The sequence below is a fragment of the Jaculus jaculus genome, chromosome 5, assembly GCF_020740685.1.
Source record: "Jaculus jaculus isolate mJacJac1 chromosome 5, mJacJac1.mat.Y.cur, whole genome shotgun sequence".
NCBI lineage: Eukaryota > Metazoa > Chordata > Mammalia > Rodentia > Dipodidae > Jaculus > Jaculus jaculus.
The window spans coordinates 38,000,500-38,020,914 of NC_059106.1; the positions used below are offsets into that span (position 1 = coordinate 38,000,500).

The 20,415-nt window shown below is 48.2% G+C and overlaps 2 protein-coding genes and 1 pseudogene across 3 annotated transcripts in view; 1 reads left to right on the top strand and 2 right to left on the bottom strand.

Moving 5' to 3' along the window:
- Positions 1–1,026: 1,026 nt before the first annotated feature.
- Positions 1,027–6,875, bottom strand: Pex10 (peroxisomal biogenesis factor 10). 2 transcript variants are annotated; one of them, XM_004657721.2, is made up of 6 exons: positions 6,760–6,875; positions 5,761–5,841; positions 4,557–4,960; positions 2,964–3,139; positions 2,745–2,880; positions 1,027–1,640 (listed from the first exon to the last, which is right to left on the bottom strand). In XM_004657721.2, the coding sequence occupies exons 1-6, from the start codon at positions 6,863–6,865 to the stop codon at positions 1,572–1,574; spliced, it is 972 nt and encodes a 323-aa protein (XP_004657778.1). In that variant the 5' UTR covers positions 6,866–6,875; the 3' UTR covers positions 1,027–1,571. The 2 variants fall into 2 exon arrangements, 1 of the variants encoding a protein (XP_004657778.1); XR_006637254.1 differs by having other exon boundaries at positions 2,964–3,164.
- A 9,996-nt stretch (positions 6,876–16,871) lies between these two features.
- On the bottom strand, positions 16,872–17,510 carry LOC101607925 (annotated as a pseudogene).
- Positions 17,511–17,920: 410 nt separating this feature from the next.
- Positions 17,921–20,415, top strand: part of Plch2 (phospholipase C eta 2) — an 84,020-nt gene continuing 81,525 nt past the window's right edge. Inside the window, exon 1 of the mRNA XM_045151207.1 lies at positions 17,921–18,003. The gene's annotated coding sequence lies outside the window, so the exon portion shown is untranslated. The remainder of the gene's footprint in view (positions 18,004–20,415) is intronic.

Sequence of the window (20,415 nt, forward strand, 5' to 3'; positions counted from 1 at the left end):
TCCTGTTTATCTGACCCTGTCATACTATGAACCTCATTTTTTTTTCTTTTTTCTCCACGGTAGAATCTCACTTGCTCAGGCTGACCTGGAATTCACTATGGAGTTTCAGGGTGGCCTCGAACTCACTGTGATCCTTTTACCTTTGCTTCCTGAGTGCTGGGATTAAAAGACATGGGCTACTATGCCCGGCTGAGCCTTTTTATTTAAAAAAAAAAAAAATTGTTTAGCTGGAGATGGTGGTGCACATCTTTAATCCTAGCACTTGGGAGGCAATGGTTAGGAGGATTGCCATGAGTTTGAGGACAACCTGAGACTACAAAGTGAATTCCAGGCCAGCCTGGGCTAGAGACCTTACCTCAAAGAGCAAAATATATATATATTTCCTTATGAAAGAGCATGAACGAGAATGGGCATGCCAGGCCCTCTAGCTATTGCAAACAAACAAGAGACACATTTGCCTCTCTGGCTTGTGGGTACTGGGGAATCAAACCTGGCTCCTTAGACTTTAGGCAAATGCTTTAACCTAAGCTGTCTCTCCAGCTGTCATTATTTTCCTCATTGGTGCTCACATCCAAGGTGGGATGCTGGAGATGGCTGCGTAGAGTGTGCTTGCTTCCCACAGGCAAGTTTTCCTGTGGCGTTCCCCCAACTACCAAGTAGTGTGGTTTGTGATCTTGGTAGGCTGACTTTGGCCAAGAATATGGAGGCATCAAGCACCTTTGTGGTACCTGGGCTTTGGCCCTGCTCACTTTCACAGGCCACAGGTCTTGGCAGGGGTACCTTTACACCACATTTTATGAAATCCCTTCGGATCTGTTTTCTGTCCTTATGAGCACCAACTGGAATGAGTATTTGAAAAACCTAGAAATGTCAAACTGAGGCAGAAGTAGGCCAAGGACAAGCCAAAAGGGCATTAGATATTGTAGTGACCTTGGGTAAACAGGCTACCTGCCCACTTGGGCTTCTAGGCAGGCACAGCTAACTCGGCTCCTGGAAAAGACAGTATGTGAGCACATGGGAGACTGATTAGGAGAAAACTGCTCATTTAAGCTGGTTCTGCCATTTGGGAAGCCCCTCTATACATGTGTAACAGCCAAGATGAAAACCCTCATTAAGATGAAAGCAAGTAACACACATTAAGTACATCCCAAGTGTCTCGCTGTGTGTGGGGGTAACCTAGGGGGCTCTATGCAAACCATTGCAGTCTCAACCAGACACTTAGCTCTGCTTCCACATTGTGATGGCTGGCTTCTTCTGAGTGAATAAAACTGCTGGCTGACATCTGAAGCAGTTTTCAGATATGTGGGTCAGGAAGGAGAAGGTAAGACCTTGTTCAGACTGCTGAAGATGAACAACCCCCTATGTGGAACACAGTCCACTTGTCCATGTGGACGTGGCATCTGACCAGCTTTGGTTTTTTGTCTTCTATCAAATAGCTGGGAGTAGCTTATATGACAAGAAACAAAGTGTGAGAATTTTATATTTTCTGTGCAATTAAGTCAATTCTGAGGAGCTTCTTCCTTGAACTTTCTCCATTACTTGGAGCTGTCGGGAGATGACTTCATGCCAAGTCAGCGATAGTGCCGTAGGTAGACCAACTTCTGGGGAGGGAACTTCTCTCTGCACAGGGGACACTCTGTCTGCAAGGAAGAAGAGGGCCATATTGGTTGTGTACTGTGACTGGCTCCAGCACCCACTGCTGTCTTCTCCACACACATGCTATTTTCAACTCATGACCAAAAAAATAACCTTTCCTGAGGTCTTGGCGGGGGGCAGTGTTGGCTCAGTATAGCTGTGCCCTTCCCCTGTCAGCATACATAAGCCTTGTGCACCTGGGGCCTCTTGCCTGGATTTTTGTCTTTATAGAGCACCCCTGGGCCAGCAACTATGTGGGAGAGGGGATTCAGAACCCAACATGCATGCTATTCTGACCCTCTTCTAGAACATTCTACCAGATCCAATTTTTCATGAACCACGGTGCTACCTCTCCAAATGACTTGCTCTGCATTTGAGCAAAAGGACATTTGGTCTCCAGTTGGCCATGCTAGGCACTTAGGAAACATTCTGTACTGCTGACTCAGCAGTATTTCTGGAGCGTGCATGCCTGTGCTGTGTCACACCAAGCTCAGGGTGACCATTTTCAAGGGTCAGCAGGACTACAGCCACATAGAATCCCCTATCACTGGCAGCCTGGGCTCCTGGCCAGGGTAGCAGCTTACCAACTAAGCAAGTCCATCAAGGGGAGGCTGTGCACCTGTCCTGCTGGCTTAGTAGGGGCATAAGGACAACTTGGGATATGCAAGTATGCCAGGGTCCCAAGTGTGCCAAAGGCTCTGGTATGCAAGACAGGCTTATGGGGGGGAGGGGCTGGAGGGGTGTTGTGATTCATGGTACTGTCCTGTGCTTTTCTCCTATACTCCGCTAAGCCTCAACAAGGAAGGATGGGGAACTTCAACCCTGAGTATGGCTCCATGTATAAGGAGCTTTTAAAAAGATACCCACTCAAGCCGGGCGTGGTGGCACATGCCTTTAATCCCAGCACTGGGAGGCAGAGGTAGGAGGATCACTGTGAGTTCGAGGCCACCCTGAGACTCCATAGTGAATTCCAGGTCAGCCCGGGCTACAGTGAGACCCTACCTCGAAAAAACAAAACAAAGAAAAAGAAAGCCACTCCATCCCAAAATCAAGGTCTGGGCTGGGGGCTAGCAGTTACTAATTGTCATAGACCACAGTGGCATACATACCTTGGTGTTGCACCACTCAGTGATGCATTCCCAGCAGAAGAGGTGGCCGCAGGGTGTGGCTGTGGAGTGCCTACGTTCCTCTAAGCATAGGGTACACAAAGGGCTTCTGCAAACAGCTCTATCATCTAGGGAACTCCTGGAGAAGTCAGGACACAGCCCAAATGAGAGCTCCTTCTACAGCCCTCACAGTATACTGAGATACCCAAGCCCCCTGTGTACCTGCGGTGGGACAGGTTGCGGTGCAGCCTCCATTCCTTCCTGGCGCGCTGCCTCTGCCTGAAGCTGTACAGCTGCAGCCCCATGGAGAGTGCCAGGTGCAGCAGGGAGATGAGCCCCAGCAGCTTGTAGCTTGTCCATGCCCTCCGGTCCTCTCCAGGCAGGTGGCGGGTGTGTAGCTGTCAAGGCAGGTGGTCCCCACAGCTATCAGGAACCACAGGGGACCTGGCCTCAGTGTCTACCAAAGGTCCCATATTCAGTTGTGCCCAAGTCTACCCCTGGTACTGGAAGTGCTGAGAGAACAAGCCAGGGAGATGGGTTCAGGAAGTGTGAGGGAGAACCCTAGTACCAGTTGGCCTCTGGGTGTTAGCACAGTCACAATCCAAGCCATGGCTGAACACCCATGAAAATGAGTGAGGATTCTGGTGTTGTCTGGGGACCAAAGGTGCATGAGGAGTGGAGGTAGGGTTAGCAAGGGACCCTGGACAGACAGATGCTAATCCCCTACTTTACCAACTCTGTCAAACGCGGCCTCAGAGGCACTCTTATAGCTAGTGACCTACTACTGTTGTTCACTTCCTGGATCACTGCAACAAATAAAAAAGCCTGTTGTCTTCCACTTCCTGTGTCCCTTCCCACTGGTTGGGAAAGGAAGAAAATCAGGTCATATGGGACAAGTGGCAGGTCTCACAGTGAGCCTGGCTTTGCTGCCCTGTGCCCACACTGGGTACGCCTAAGGGGAGAACAGCCACTCAGCAAACTTCTGCTGGGAGGCAAAGATCTTGTTGGGATACTCTAGGTCTGGGAGCACTGAGACCAGAGCATAGGTTTGTGCAAGGACTCCCTGGGAGGCACTTGTGTGTGAGAGGGGTGTCTGACTGGAGAGCAGCCTGGGAGGAGACCAGGGTAGTGCTGTGGGGGCAAGGTAGAAGAGGTGGGGTTTCCTCTGAAAGGAACTTGAACAGTCCTAGCGTCCTTGGTGGACTGAGAACATGGTGATGATACCACAGGGGAGACCTTGGATGACTCAGGAGCCAGCGGTCAGTGGAAAGCCAGGGTATGAGAGGTGGAGAGAGTGCGACAGGTAAGCACAGACCAAGGAGGCTTGGGTCCAGTTGTGGCAAGGGCATGTGATCACCAATGGGAAAATTCCCTGGACCAAGCTCCAAGACTTTGCCTTTTGCCAGGGCTGTTCTGTGGAGGGCCAGGGGCTGGGCTGGAGCTCACATTTGGTACCTTCTGGGACCAGGTCCTCATTCCTTAAATAAGTGAAAATGGACAGAACCATAGACATGTAGTGAGTGAGGGACTGGCCATGAAGCTGGACCAAGGTCCCCTGGGTAAGTATCCCCTACCCCATGTCCTTCACATGCTAGTTTTAGGAAGACACAATACAGACTAGCTCTACCTCAAAGTCCTTTGAAACTGGACTTTCCTAGGTCTTTTAGCAAAATGTACATGAACAAACACTGCTGTTTTCCAAGTACAGGGTTTTGGTCCAAACCTGAAAATGGAACATTCAGCTGTGATTATGTCATCAGCACAGGCCCTAAAAGGCTGAGACCACAAAGTAGCCCCCTTGGTACTGCTACTTACATAAGTGATTCCTGCCAGCCTCTTGGCCAGATGGTAGAAGGTACCATGGATGTAAAACCAGGCAATGTGGAGCCGATGGAGGCAGGTGAGGCCCTGTCGAAGGACAAAGGCTGCCCGCTGGAGTGCCTTCCTCTGCTGTTCAGTCAAGGAGGCTGTGTGGTGACGCACCCACCGCCGAGCCCTTGACCGGCTGCGCCCAGACACCGAGCTTCCCTGTGAGGGTCGTGTGCTGTCGCCATCAGCTTGCAGTTCCTGCTCCAAGGGCAGCAGAGCCTTGTCTAACAGGTAGGGCAGAACCACATGTAGTGTGACCAGCACACTGCGGCGAAGCCTGGAGGGCACACGTCGCTGGGATGGGTCCACTTGGACGATCCCAACATATTCCTCGCCAAGTGTTTGGTAGCCTGAGGATGGACGGATGCACACTGGTGAGGGCCTGACATATGGATGGGCTCCTGGGCTAGCTTGTCCTCAGTCAGCTTCTACTCCCCAGTGCAGGCTGCACTAGTCCCACCCATAACCCCAGCAGTCAGCTTCTTCTTGGTCTGTGGCCAACAATGCCCAACATCTGCTCAGTAGCTCCAGCTGAGTGCTCTGCCTGTATGAAAAACACTTCCCACTCAGACCTGACCTTTTGTCTGGAAGAGCTCCTTACCTCCCACGATGGGCTCACAATGCTGTCATTTGGTGCTATATGTCTCCCACCACCCAGAGTACACCCCATTGTGGCAGGACATCTTTAATGATCCTCTCATGTAGGAATGGCTGGTCCTTCACATGTACTCAGTGATTTTTGATGGGTGTTCAGTTGGGTCAGTGACCTGAGGCCCTCTGCAGCTTCTCCAAAGGTGGTCTATCAGTTTTGCTTCCTCCACCCTAACAGGGTTTCATGGCCAGTACCAGTGACAAAAGTCTAACTCATGTTACCAAAGCCAGCCCTGGTAAGTGGGTCCCAACCTTGGAAAAGTCCTGATGGGTTCCAGGGACACAGATGAAAGGAGAGCACCTGGCTGAGGGCTGAACTCTGGCCTTTAGGGGGTCTCAGGTGGTGCCTTCTTTCTAGCCAGTGTCCTTCCCTCCCAGAGACTATGTATGTAGTTGAGTCCCAGGAGCTTGTTGCTGCCTAGAAGCCCTCAGCACCCCTTCCTCTGACTTGAGTGGGGTGTGGGCCTCTCAGTGCCAAGGATCTGCTGAGCACTGCTACCTGCAATTGTGGTGAGGCCAAAGTAGGCTATGTCTGAGAGCAGTTCAATCTCTTTCCTCCACTCCAGCCATTTCTTCGCACCTGAGAAAGAAAAAAGTTACTCGAGGTGGTAACAGGGTCCACTAGAATTATGGACATCTTATTCCAAGTGCTAAGGTCCAGTTTATCCTCTTCCAGGGTGGCTCTCAAACATCTTCTCTTAGACTCCTCAGTCGGGTGTCACGTCTCTCCACCTGGTTGGGCTGGTCCTCAAGATCATCTCCCGAGAGCCTCCCGACTGTGGTGGTCTGAGTCAAGGATCTACGTGGAAACTATCCTAGGGCCTAGAAGGCTCCGGGAAAGACAGTGTAGGTGGTGCTAAGCATACAGGCTAGGAACCATCCATGCCTACCACCAAAACTCTGCTCTTGGGCTAAAGGGATGGCTCAACAGTTACAGTGTTTGCCTGCAAAGCCAAAGGACCCAGGCTCAATTCCCCAGGACCCACGTTAGCCAGATGCACAAGGTGGCGCAAGCATCTGCAGTTTGTTTGCAGTGGCTGGAGAGCCCGGTGCGCCCACCCTATCAAAAAAAAAAAAAAAAATATATATATATATATATGTGTATATATATGTGTGTGTGTATATATATGTGTGTGTATATATATGTGTGCATATATATGTATATGTGTGTGTGTGTGTGTGTGTGTATGTATGTATGTGTATATATACATATATATATATTTATTCCGCTAACTCCCTGGCCACAAGAACTTCCCATTCGCCCATCTACAAGAGTAGTAGCAAGTCCAACCTGTTGGACGACTGAAGTAAACAGGTAAAAGACTGAGGAGCACCGAGCACGGCCCGGCGCACGGTGAGCGCAGTGTTTGCACAACACAGCGCGTAACGCCGTCCGCTCTGCTCCTCACTTTCCCAACGGCCTCCAGAGCGGCGCCGGCTTCCCGCTCCAGTCCTGGGGAGGCGTCCCACCCGCTCCCAGGAGTCCCGGGGCGCTCACCAGCCAGGCTGTGCAGCGCGCTGCCCGCCGCGCTCCGCAGACCCCCAAGGTAATACTCGTCCTTCTGCGCCGCGCGGATCACCTCCGGGGGGCTGGCCCGCGCCATGCTCAGCGTCCGCCACGGCGCGGGTGGAGCCTGATGGCGAGTGACGTGGCTCGGCGTGCGGCGCTGGCTGCGTGCGCCACGCGGGGAAGGCGGGGCCTAGGGAGGAGCGCGTCGGAGAGGGAGCGGTGGCACAGGACCCGCCTGGAGGGGCGCGGCCTCGTCGGCCGGGCGGACCCGAGGCGTTCCCAGCTGGCTGTCGTCTCCCGTCCTCCGCCGGACGTGCTGTAGGTTCTCTGAGCACTCGGGAGGCCTTGGAGACCACGACCCATCACAGCTGCTCTGCTCCAGGAAAAGGCACGGACGTCTTGGGGCGCTTGACACGTTAGCCAGCAGCAGTCCCCAGCTCCTGAGTGGCGGCCATGAGGCCACGTGGGAGGAGGTGGGGGGCCAGGGGAGGGGTTAGGACGGAAGGGACGGGCTAATGGCCAGGGCAGGGAGGAGTCAGGTGGAGGAGCCAGGGTGGAGATCGGTAACTCCCCGCGGTGGCTGGGGGGGCGCAGTGCCCAGCTGACGGAATCGGCCTCTTCTGCTGGGTGGAAAAGCCGCGTGGGATTGAAGGGACAAGGCAGGACCTAAGGAAGGGGGAAGGTGTCGGGTTCTTGCAGACCTGTCAGGACGTGAGGCAGGCAGGACAGGCTGCAGTGTAGCTCAGCCATGCGAATGTCTCCACCCAGGTTCAGTCCTGTGGTGGGAGAGGCGCACCACCTGGATGACCAGTGTGGAGTTTAAAGCACCAGCACTTGCAGGCTGTTGCAAGTTGTTCTTAGGATGGCCACATCTCTCTCCTGACTACTGAAGCCTCCAAGCTCCCCTTTGGATCGTCTCCTCTTGCCGGTGCACGTGTTTCCTTAGGTTGGGCAGCCCCAGGTAGATCCTTTGGCTGCTGCCAGGCTGCCTCAGCATGGCTCAGGCAAAGGTAGAAGCTTCTGGAAAACTCCAAGAATTCTTTGCTAACCCAAGGCTGTCATGGTCTGCTGTCCACAAGCTTTCCCCCACTTCAGGTTCATGAACTCAGTAACAGACCAGGAGTTATGACCTGCTCTGGCTCTCCCTCACAGACAAGATTTTTCTCTAGTCTCATTTGAGCAATGAATTTTAAATCCTAGCCTTGAGGAGTGTGGGAGTTTGGATGTTAAATGTCCCCCATAGCCTCATGTATTTGTGATTAGGCTTCCTACTTAGTCCCCAGCTGTTGGGGCTGTTGGGAGGTGAAGCCTTGCTGGAGGAGTTGTGTCACTGGGACTGGACCCTAAAGTGTGTTAGCCCAGCTTGCCAGTGCTAGCCAGTTCACTCTTGTTGATTCCCAGCTGCTGTTTTGCCATGGAACTTCTTAAAACTGTAAGCCTGGGAGCTGGAGAGATGGCTTAACAGTTAAGGCTCTTGACTGCAAGGCTAAAGGACTCAGGTTCCGTTCCTCAGTACCCACTTAAGCCAGATGCACAAGATAGTGTATGCGTCTTGAGTTCATTTGGAGTTTGTTTGCAGCGGCTGAAGGCCCTGATGCATCTATTCGTTATATACCTCTCTCTCTCTTAAATAAAGTAAATTAAAAAAAAAAAAACCTTGTAAGCCTGAAATAAATCCTTTCCTCCCATAAGCTGCTTCTGGGCTGCTGTTTTGTTTTCAGCAATGAGAGGACAACTGCAACAGGGAGAATAACAAGAAACAGAGTCTGGACTTCCGGTTAAGATGGCGGCATAGGTACCACGCCAAAGCAGCCTAGGGGGGAAAAAGACCAAAAAAACTCAGCAAAATACACACTTTTACTAAAAAGTGAGGTGTATAGGAAATTGAAGCGGCAGCGGAGAAGTAGAAGAGTTATAGAGCATCCAGAGCCTGCACAGGCAGGAAAAGCAGCTCCGGCAGCTCGGCCAACCGCCGCGGCCGCGGCGCAGCAGAAAACCGCCAGGCTCGGCTCGAGCCGCAGGAAAAGCCAGGTGCGGGATTTTCCCCTCACACCGCGCTCCGCAACTCAGGAAACGTGAGGGGAGAGCGGCAGTGAGCAGCGGAGGAGCAGACCGCAAGGTAGAACACGTGGAGCAGTGAGAGAACCAGAGCAGCCGCGGCTCCCTCCCCTCCCCCACCGCCTGAGCCCAGCTCCAGTGAACAGAGCAGTGGCCCGGGACCCGGCCACGCCAACTTGGGCTGACAACGGGACCCAAGCAGGAGCAGAGTTCCAGAGCAACATCAGCGGCTCCTGCACCGGTACCAGCGGCCCCAGCAGCAGCGGACCCAGGAGCGGCAGCAGCAGCAGCGGCAGATCCCACAGCAGCAGCTTTAGGGGGAGCAGCGGCAGTGGACACAGCAGCAGCAGCTTCAGCAGCAGTGGTGGCTTCAGCAGTGGCAGCTACAGCAGCAGCAGAGGCAGCAGCAGCGTCTCAGTTTGCCCCGTAGGAAAAGCAAGTGCCCAGCTCCAGAAATCAGAACAGCAGCCCGACGACCCAGGCAGCAACTTGACTGAGACCAAAATCACCCAAGGTAACTGGGATTGCACCAGGGAAGGGTCTCACTTGGTCACAAGCTGACTTGGATCCCTCAACAGACCAGAAATCTAAACCTCTTTGTTGATAGAGGATCTGGTCATTGTAATAACTACTCTTGCATACATACTTGGGGCTGTTTTTGATTGAATGTGTACAGTGTTTAGTTAAATTTTAGAATCTACCTGCATTTTATTCCACTCAGCCTGCTTGAATACTCCTATAGCAGGGAAACTTAACCCCTAAGAACATCTTTGTAGATACTCTGAGAGTCTTAAGAGCCACACCTAATACCTTAAGGTCCTACCCTGAAAATATAATACATCAAGTCAATTGATACAGCTAAGAATACACAGCTAGCTAGAAAATCCAAGCATTAACTTAATCCAAGATGCAAAAATATATACATTATAACACAAGAAACACTAAAAAGCAAGACGATATAAATCCACCTAAAAGTATTAATGCATCAGAAATGTCCTCCAGTGAGAAAGAGTTAGAGGAAATGCCTGAGAAAGAGTTCAAAAGAATAATTATAAATATGTTCAAAGAGGTCAAAGAACACATGAAAACAATCAAAGAAGAAATCAAAGAGGAAATCAAAGGAATCAAAGAAGAGGCAGGACACCAATTTAATGAAATAAAGAAGGCAATACAAGACATAAATAGGGAAATAGAAATAATAAAGAAAAACCAGTCAGAATTACTAGCAATGAAGAACACAGTTAATGAAATAAAAAACTCTGTAGAAAATCTCACCAGTAGGATGGATGAGGGAGAGGACAGAATATCTAAGCTAGAAGACCAGGTGGCAGACCTAATGCAGTCCAACAAAGAGAAAGACAAACTTATAGAAAAGTATGAGTGGGAATTTCAAGATATTCGGGACACTATGAAAAGATCCAATATAAGAATTCAGGGGATAGTAGAAGGAGAAGAACTCCACTCCAGAGGCATAGTAGGCATCTTCAACAAAATCATAGAGGAAAATTTCCCCCAAATTGGGAAAGAGGTGCCAATACAGATACAGGAAGCCTTTAGAACCCCAGCCAGACAAAACCCAGAAAGAACCTCTCCTCGCCATATTATAATCAAACTTCCAAACACACACACCAAAGACAAAATATTGAAAGCAGTTAGAGAGAAAAATCAAGTTACCTACAAAAGCAAGCCCATCAGGATTACAGCAGATTATTCAACACAAACTTTTAAAGCCAGAAGGGCTTGGAGTGATATATTCCAAGTTCTGAAAGATAACAACTGTCAACCAAGGTTACTTTATCCTGCAAAGTTATCCATTCAAATAGATGGAGAAATAAAGACATTCCATGACAAAAGCAGGTTAAAGGAGTATTTGAAGACAAAACCAGCTCTACAGAAAATACTTGATAGAATCCTCCATGCTGAACAAAAGGAAAAGCACACATATAAGGAACCTAGAAAAAACAAGCTATACTCAAATACCAGTTAACAGAAGAGAGCACAGGTAGAACCAGTAACACACACACACACACACAAAAATGGCAAACATAAATACACACCTTTCAATAATATCTCTTAATATCAACGGTCTCAATGCCCCAACGAAAAGACATAGATTTGCAGACTGGGTTAAAAAGCAGGATCCTACAATTTGTTGTCTCCAAGAAACTCACCTTTCTACAAAGGATAGACATTATCTTAGGGTGAAAGGTTGGAAGACGGTGTTTCAAGCAAATGGGCTTAGGAAACAAGCAGGGGTTGCTATCCTAATATCAGACAGGGTAGACTTTAGTCCGACGTTAGTCAAGAAAGATAAGGAAGGTCACTTTATATTGATTAAGGGCACACTCCAACAGGAGGACATTACAATCCTAAACATATATGCACCTAACATGGGGGCTCCCAAATTCGTCAAACAAACACTATTAGAACTAAGGTCACAGATAACACCAAACACAGTGGTGGTGGGTGACTTTAACACCCCACTCTCATCAATTGACAGGTCATCCAGGGAAAGAATAAACAGAGAGGCATCTGGACTAAATGAGGTCATAGAAGGAATGGACCTAACAGATATATACAGGACATTTCATCCAAAGGCTGCAGAATATACATTCTTTTCAGCAGCACATGGAACATTCTCTAAAATAGACCATATATTAGGACACAAAGCAAATCTTAACAAATTCAGGAAAATTGAAATAATTCCTTGCATTCTATCTGACCACAATGGAATTAAACTACAAATCAGCAGCAAGAAAGTCTATAGAGCATACACAAAATCATGGAAACTAAACAATACACTACTAAATGATGAGTGGGTCAATGAAGAAATCAAAAAGGAAATCAAAAAATTTATAGAGTCATATGATAATGAGAACACAACATACCAAAATCTCTGGGACACAATGAAGGCAGTTCTAAGAGGTAAATTTATAGCCTTAAGTGCCTATATTAAGAAATTAGAAAAGTCGCAAGTAAATGACCTAATGCTTCACCTTAAAGCCTTGGAAAAAGAAGAACAAGGCAAACCAAAAATCAGTAGATGGGAAGAAATAATAAAGATTAGGGCAGAAATTAATGAAATAGAAACAAAAAGAACAATCCAAAGAATTAATGAAACAAAGAGTTGGTTCTTTGAAAGGATAAACAAGATTGATAAACCCTTAGCAAATCTGACCAAAAGAAAGAGAGAAGAGACACAAATTAATAAAATCAGAGATGAACAAGGTAACATCACAACAGATTCCAGAGAAATTCAAAAAATCATAGGGACATACTATAAAAGCATATACTCCACAAAGTATGAAAATCTGAAAGAAATGGATGATTTCCTTGATCTATATGACCTACCTAAATTAAATCAAAATGAGATTAATCACTTAAATAGACCTATAACAAACATGGAGATCCGAACAGTTATCAATAATCTCCCAACTAAAAAAAGCCCAGGCCCGGATGGATTCACTGCTGAATTTTACCAGACTTTTAAGGAAGAGCTAACACCATTGCTTCTTAAGCTTTTCCAGGAAATAGAAAAAGAAGGAATTCTACCAAACTCCTTCTATGAGGCCAGCATCACCCTGATACCAAAACCAGGCAAAGATAGAACAAAAAAAGAAAATTACAGACCAATCTCCCTCATGAACATAGATGCAAAAATTCTCAACAAAATATTGGCAAACAGAATACAAGAGTATATCAAAAAGATCATTCACCCTGACCAAGTAGGCTTTATCCCAGAGATGCAGGGATGGTTCAACATACGCAAATCTATAAATGTAATACATTACATAAACGGGTTGAAGGACAAAAATCACATGATCATCTCATTAGATGCAGAGAAAGCATTTGACAAAATCCAACATCCCTTCATGATAAAAGTCCTACAGAGATTGGGAATAGAAGGAACATATCTCAATATAATAAAGGCTATTTATGACAAGCCTACAGCCAACATATTACTAAATGGGGAAAAACTGGAAGCTTTTCCACTAAAATCAGGAACAAGACAAGGGTGTCCACTGTCCCCACTTCTATTTAATATAGTTTTGGAAGTCTTGGCCATAGCAATAAGGCAAGAGACACACATAAAAGGGATACAAATTGGAAAGGAAGAAATCAAGTTATCATTATTTGCAGATGACATGATTCTATACATAAAGGACCCTAAAGAGTCTACTAGCAAGCTGTTAGAGCTGATCAAAACCTACAGCAATGTAGCAGGATACAAAATAAATACACAGAAATCAGTAGCCTTCATATATGCTAACAACAAACACACAGAGGATGAAATCAGAGAATCACTCCCATTCACAACTGCATCAAAAAAAATAAAATACCTTGGAATAAACCTAACCAAGGAAGTAAAGAATCTATACAATGAGAACTTTAAAACACTCAAGTGAGAAATTGCAGAAGACACTAGAAAGTGGAGAAACATCCCTTGTTCCTGGATTGGAAGAATCAATATCGTGAAAATGGCAATCTTACCTAAAGCAATCTACACATTTAATGCAATCCCTATCAAAATTCCAAAGGCTTTCTTCATGGAAATAGAAAAAACAATCCAAAACTTCATTTGGAATCACAAAAAACCTCGAATATCTAAAATAATACTGAGCAACAAAAAAAAAGAGGCTGGTGGTATCACCATACCTGATTTTACCCTATACTACAGAGCCATAGTAACAAAAACAGCATGGTACTGGCACAAAAACAGACATGTAGATCAGTGGAACAGAATAGAGGACCCAGATGTAAGCCCAAGTAGCTATAGCCACCTGATATTCGATAAAAATGCCAAAAATACTCATTGGAGAAGAGACAGCCTCTTCAGCAAATGGTGTTTTGAAAACTGGATAAATATTTGCAGAAGGATGAAAATAGATTCTTCTCTCTCGCCATGCACAAGAATTAAGTCCAAATGGATTAAAGACCTTAACATCAGACCGGAAACTTTGAAACTGCTAGAGGAAAAAGTAGGGGAAACCCTTCAACATATTGGTCTTGGCAAAGACTTTCTGAATACAACCCCAATTGCTCAGGCAATAAAACCACAGATTAACCACTGGGACCTAATGAAATTACAAAGATTTTGCACCGCAAAGGACACAGTGAAAAAAGCAAAGAGGCAACCTACAGAATGGGAAAAAATCTTCGCCAGCTATATATCTGATAGAGGATTAATATCTAGGATATACAAAGAACTCAAAAAGTTAAATAATAAGGAATCAAACAAGCCAATCAAAAAATGGGCTATGGAGCTAAATAGAGAGTTCTCAAAGGAAGAAATACGAATGGCATATAAGCATCTAAAAAAATGTTCTACGTCACTAGTCATCAGGGAAATGCAGATTAAAACTACATTGAGATTCCATCTCACTCCTGTCAGATTGGCCACCATCATGAAAACAAATGATCATAAATGTTGGCGGGGATGTGGAAAAAAAGGAACCCTTCTGCACTGCTGGTGGGAATGTAATCTGGTCCAGCCATTGTGGAAAACAGTGTGGAGGTTCCTAAAACAGCTAGAGATTGATCTACCATATGACCCAGCTATAGCACTCCTAGGCATATATCCAAAGGACTCATCTCATTTCCTTAGAAGTACATGCTCAACCATGTTTATTGCTGCTCAATTTATAATAGCTGGGAAATGGAACCAGCCTAGATGTCCCTCAACAGATGAGTGGATAATGAAGATGTGGTACATTTATACAATGGAGTTCTACTCAGCGGTAAAGAAAAATGAAGTTATGAAATTTGCAGAAAAATGGATGGACCTGGAAAGTATTATACTAAGTCAGGTAACCCAGGCCCAGAAAGCCAAGCGCCACATGTTCTCTCTCATATGTGGATCCTAGCTACAGATGACTGGGCTTCTGTGTGAGAATGAAAATACTTAGTAGCAGAGGCCAGTAAGTTGAAAAGGAGACATAAAGGGTGGAGAAAGGAAGGGAGGAGGCTACTTAATAGGTTGATATTGTATATATGTAATTACAATGATTGTAATGGGGAGGTAATATGATGAGAATGGAATTTCAAACGGGAAAGTGTGGGGGTGGGGAGGGAGGGAATTACCATGGGATATATTTTATAATCATGGAAAATGTTAATAAAAATTAAAAAAAAAAGAAACAGAGTCTGAAATTGCCTGGGGTTCCCCATTATTCAAATCTCAGCCCTTCTCACCCTTGGTTTCCTCATTTGTGGGCACTGATAGCAGGGCACTTCCAGCTTCTTCTAGGTCCTCCTAAGAGTTACAATCTGGGATGGCCAGCAGATGGTGCTATTAGCCCATCTGATCTATTAGGTGGCAAAATTTCAGGGGGCTAGGGAATATCACTCCACAGAAAACCTGGGGTAGAACTTGGATCTCAGTGCACAGGTGGGCAAACAAGGAAGGAAGAGCAGACCCCAAGGGACTTTCAGGGGGCACAGAGTGGAGGGCAGGATGGATGGCCTTATCATAAATTTGTCCTCCAGATCTTTGGCTGACCACAGCCTGGTGTCTCTGCCTGCTGCAGTGTTTCAAGGTTCTAGGACTCTGGAGTGTTGGTGGTGTGAGGTCTTGCTAGGAGAGGGGGCATCTGCTCCTTGTCACCTCCCCTTGGCTCTCCATTGCCTGAGCCACAGGTATCTTAGACCTGAGCCTGCTGACTCCTTATAAACCCTTCTCTCTGCTGCAAGAATGGAAGGTGGGAAGGCCAGGTACCTGTTGATTTTAAGGAAGGTGTCACAGATGTGGGTCTGAGTTGCTAATAGGTCCAGCTCTGACCTTACAACTCCCATATCCACCTCCTGGGGCCCTTTGAGGGTTGCCCCAATCTCTGAGCCACACGTTAACCAATAGTAATGAGGTTCTTTTTTTTTTTTCTTTTTCCTTCAAGGTTGGGTCTTGCTGTAGCCCAGGTTGACCTGGAATTCACTATGTAGTCTCAGAGTGGCTTTGAACTCATGGAGCTCCTCCTACCTGTGCCTCCTGAGTGCTGGGATTAAAGGCGTGTGCCATTACACCGGGCTCAATGGGTTCTTTGGTGACACTCCACTAAGGTATCTCTGAGCTGGCCTCTGCCTCCCTCGTTGGGGCCTTCACCAGTCCTGTGCCATCGACACATGTGTCCTGTGCATTCCATCCTCAAGCCATGGGCCTCAGCTTTCTGATCTGTGGACTGGGTTATACTGCAGCTGTTCTTTACTAAGAACCTCTCATGCCAGAGCCAAGCACATGGAAGCCTTGGGTCCATATGGAGGTGCATGTTGGTAGTGGGTCTGCAGCAGGCTGGACTTTTACATCCGTGACAAACTCAGGAGATGGGCAGCTGCTGAAGCAGAAGCCACCCATTCTAAGGAATGTTTGCAGCTCTATTCCTAGCAGCTGTGGCTACATTCCAGGAAGTTCGTTGTTCCACCTGAAATCCTCAGCCAGGGATGCTAGGTCTGGCCCTTAGTTTTTTTTTTTTTTTCTTTTGGTTTATTTGAGAGTGACAGAGAAAGAGAGAATGGGTGCATCAGGGCCTCCAGCCACTGCAAATGAACTCCAGATGCATGCGCCCCCTTGTGCATCTGGCCAGAGTTGGTCATGGGGAATCGAGCCTCCAACTGGGGTCCTTAGGCTTCACAGGCAAGCGCTTAACTGCTAAGCCATCTCTCTAGCCCTTTTAGATTTATTTTTTTAATTGTTTTTTTTCTTAACAGCACAACAAAATGAATGCCATTTATTTTCTATGCGCTAGACTTTCCTTACACATCAGGATGAATAAACATCACTTATCTGTCCCCCCCCCCCCACCTGGGGGTGTATCAGTAGTATAATGCTTACCACATGCAAGGACCTAGGTTCCATCTCCAGCATCAAAACCAAACTAAAATCCCAATCACTCTTAACCCTATAACCCTGAACCACAGGACGATTCATCAAGGTGCTGCCTGTGGTTAGCTCTGCCTGGACTCTCTGGCCTAAACCACAAGGATGTGCAACACTCCACAGGCCAACATAATTCATTCAGATCCTTGGACAGACGATCCAGTCAGGCCTTAGGTCTTTGTGCAAGATTTTATTAAATGTCTTTACAGAGCAACATTCAGCTTCCTGATGCAGCTGCCAACAAGACCCTGTTACGCTGTTGGGACTGGCTGAGGCATGGCAGGTGGCTCAGGCTTCCCACCCTTCTGTTCTGAGCTGGAGGTGGTGGGTAGGATCTCATCTTTGGGTTCCATGATGCTCATGTGGTCAGGCAGGGGCTTCTTAGGGCCAATCTTGCCTCTTGGATCCCAGGGCAGCACAATCTTCACTTTGATGCCCGGCACACCTTGCCTGAGCAGTACATGACACACGCGGTGTCAACGTAGTAGTTCACAGGATTTCTGCTGTGGATCATCAGGCCGTCCACAAACTTCATGGATTTTGCCCTCTGTCCTCTGAGTTTCCTAGACACAACAACTTCACAGTCCTTGGCCCCGCTCTCCATGACGAACCACAGCACACCATAGCAGGCCCTCTGCACAGCAAGCCCTGCTAGGAGTTTGTAGTGCAGAGACTGTGCCCGGGCAATGGCACACAGACCTCTTGCAGCCACCTTTTCTGCAGAAAGCTCTACACTGCCCTCAGGAAAGCCAAACCTCTTCCGGACCACTGCAGTCAATTCCTGGATGTGACGGCCCTTCTCCCCCAAGGACATAAGGAAGCATCTAGCACCCAGCCCAAGTGTTCTTTTAATGGACACCTATAGTCCCTGCCCTGGTTGGCCATCTGGCCTGGCTTACCAGCTAGAGGAGGAACAAGATGACTGTCTGCAGGGATGGTACAGGGAAGACTGCCTAAATTTTACACCTGGGAGATGAATCCTTGGGGACCTGCCCCACCAACTGGGGCATGGAGCAGGGGTCAGCACTGGCTTTCTTCATGGGAGCCTCTCCCTCAGGCCAGTTGTATGGCTACCGAGCATCCCATTCCTCTCTCTCCAGCTGCAAAGGGGTGGAGTGGCTAAGGAAGAGCCCGCCCAGAAATTGCCCAGGTACAGGAACTGTTAGGGTGGGGCCCTGCCTGGGGAATGAGGCCCTTCAGCACACACCACAAACCCGGAGAACAGGTTCCTCCACCCAAGGGTGGTGGTGGGAGGTCCTAGGAGCACACACCAGCCACCATTGTTGCTGCAGATGGGAGCCCTGGAGGTACTGTGGGCACCAAGAAAGGGCGAGGGTACTGGGATGGAACTTGAGGACCATAACGTATCTGGGGAAGCTCTGGCTGGTGGGCAGAAACCTCCAGGGGGAGGTCCTCTAGACCTCCAGCCATGCCCATTAAGTGTACATTGAGGGTAGAACCAAGCGCAAAGGAGCCAGGTCTTGGTTGGGGTGAGCACTGTTCCCTAGGGAGGGATGCTGGGCAGTTCTGGGAAAAAATGCAGATGCTGGGTTGCTGCCCTTGGCCAGGGCCACATTGGGGTTCCTGTACTGACCAGGGGACTCAGATTCCCAGTGCTGAGCTAGACTGGGCCTCTGGGGCTTTTGTTACTCCCAGAACTTTTATGTGAGCCAGAAACAGAAGCCTGAGGAAACGTGAGGACTAAGAGGAAGAGGTTTGGTCCTGGTGGCATATCTCCATTCAGAGACTGGCACAGGGTAAGCCAGGTCTAGCTGACTCCACTTCTACATTGTGCCCCTTCACCTCCTGGTGTGGGGTCTGGCATTGGGCAGCAAGATCTTGGTTGGGGGCAATGAGGAGTCCCCACATATGTGTGACAATCATCATGAGCTGAGCTGAGTAACAAGGGTCTGGCAAAAAGGTCGCCAGAGAAAAGAGATTTGGGAAGACATCCTAGAGGAAGAGGGGCCTCTGTCCATGTGGGAGACATGGTTGTGCAGGCTCATGCAAGCCAGGGGTGATGGGTAGGTTGTGGTTGAGCAGGGCTCCAGGCTGACATTCCACCCTCTCTTATAGGCTGGAGGGCCGGAAGGCTGTTGGCCCAATATACCACAGGGTGGGGCACCCCAAAGAGTGATCATGGGCTGCAGGGAACACAGAGCAAGGGCCAGAAAGGCCTGAGGGAAACTCAGGCTGGGAGCAGGATCTGTTCTGGGAGTGGGTATTTGGATGGAGCTGGAAAGTCAGGTCTAAGGGGCTCTGCATGGACAGGGCTAGGGTCAGTGCAGCCGACTGATGCAGGGCTGCTTACACCCAGCAGCCTCCTTTGGCAGAGGGTGGGGTCTAGGGAGAAGGGGAAGGGCTTGCACTTGCACTGCAGTATGACTTTGTGTTTATTAAAAATTGAATTATCCATTCACTTATTTATTTGAGAGAGAGAGAGAAAGAGAGAGAATGGGTATACTGGGGACTCCAGCCACTGCAAATGAACTCCAGATGCATGCGCCACCTTGTGCAGCTGGCTTACGTGGGTACTGGGGACTTGAACCTGGGACCTTTGGCTTTGCAGGCAAACATCTTAATTGCTAAACGATTTCTCCAGCCCTGATTTTGTGTCTTTGTTTTTGTTTCTTTTCCTGGGCTCCAGCTTTCTCATATCAAGTGGGAGAGTAGAGGTGTCACCTTTCAGGTAATGAGACAACTCAGGAGACCAAGTGTGGATCTACTGACTCAGGGTCTGCTGAGAGGTAGTGACTGGGTGGTGGCAGCCTCCACTGCAGGACAGGGTCTTCTAGTCTTTATCATTATGGGTCCTTCATTGAGACTCTGATGTTGCAAGGCTGGGCCCCAGGGCATCTCTGAGTCCTGCTCTCCCTTCATACTGGGACCTTGCCCAGAGCTTGGCTCATGCAGCACACACAGGACTGAGTAAGGAGCTGCCAGATAGCAGTGTGAAGATGTGCCAATTGAGTGAGGGGAGAACCACAGTTCCTACCTCTAGTGACCCCGGGATTCCGAGAAAGATGCCAGGAAGGCTGGATGCTTTCTTGGCCTTAAAATGTGAGAGTTAAGAATGACAGAGAGGGCTGGAGAGATGGCTTAGCGGTTAAGCGCTTGCCTGTGAAGCCTAAGGACCCCGGTTCGAGGCTCGGTTCCCCAGGTCCCACGTTAGCCAGATGCACAAGGGGGCGCACGCATCTGAAATTCGTTTGCAGTGGCTGGAAGCCCTGGCACGCCCATTCTCTCTCTCTCCCTCTATGTGCCTTTCTCTCTGTGTCTGTAGCTCTCAAATAAATAAATAAAAAATGAACAAAAAAAAATATTAAAAAAAAAAGAATGACAGAGAATGGCTGGCTTCACACAGTTGCTGTCTAGAAGTTGCAATGGCTTTGAAGGAGCTACTGCCAGGCAGATGCACACTGGGTCCATGGAATGTGGACTGGGTCAGCCACAGGGTCTCTGCTGAGAGCAGAGGGGCTGACACCCTGTTCAGACAACAGCTGGTTACCCTCATTCCTAGGTCTGTTGGAGGCCAGCAGGCAAGGCTTGAGTGAGTGGGCTCTGGACCTTTCTGCCCCATGGTGTGCCCCATGTGGAATGAGGGGCTCTTGAGGTCACAGGCTTAGTATCAGGTCTCTGATGTTGCCTTTTGCCACCCTTTGTCCTGAAACAGGACTAGCGAGCATCTGGTCATGTCTCTCCCTGCTTTCACTCTTCTG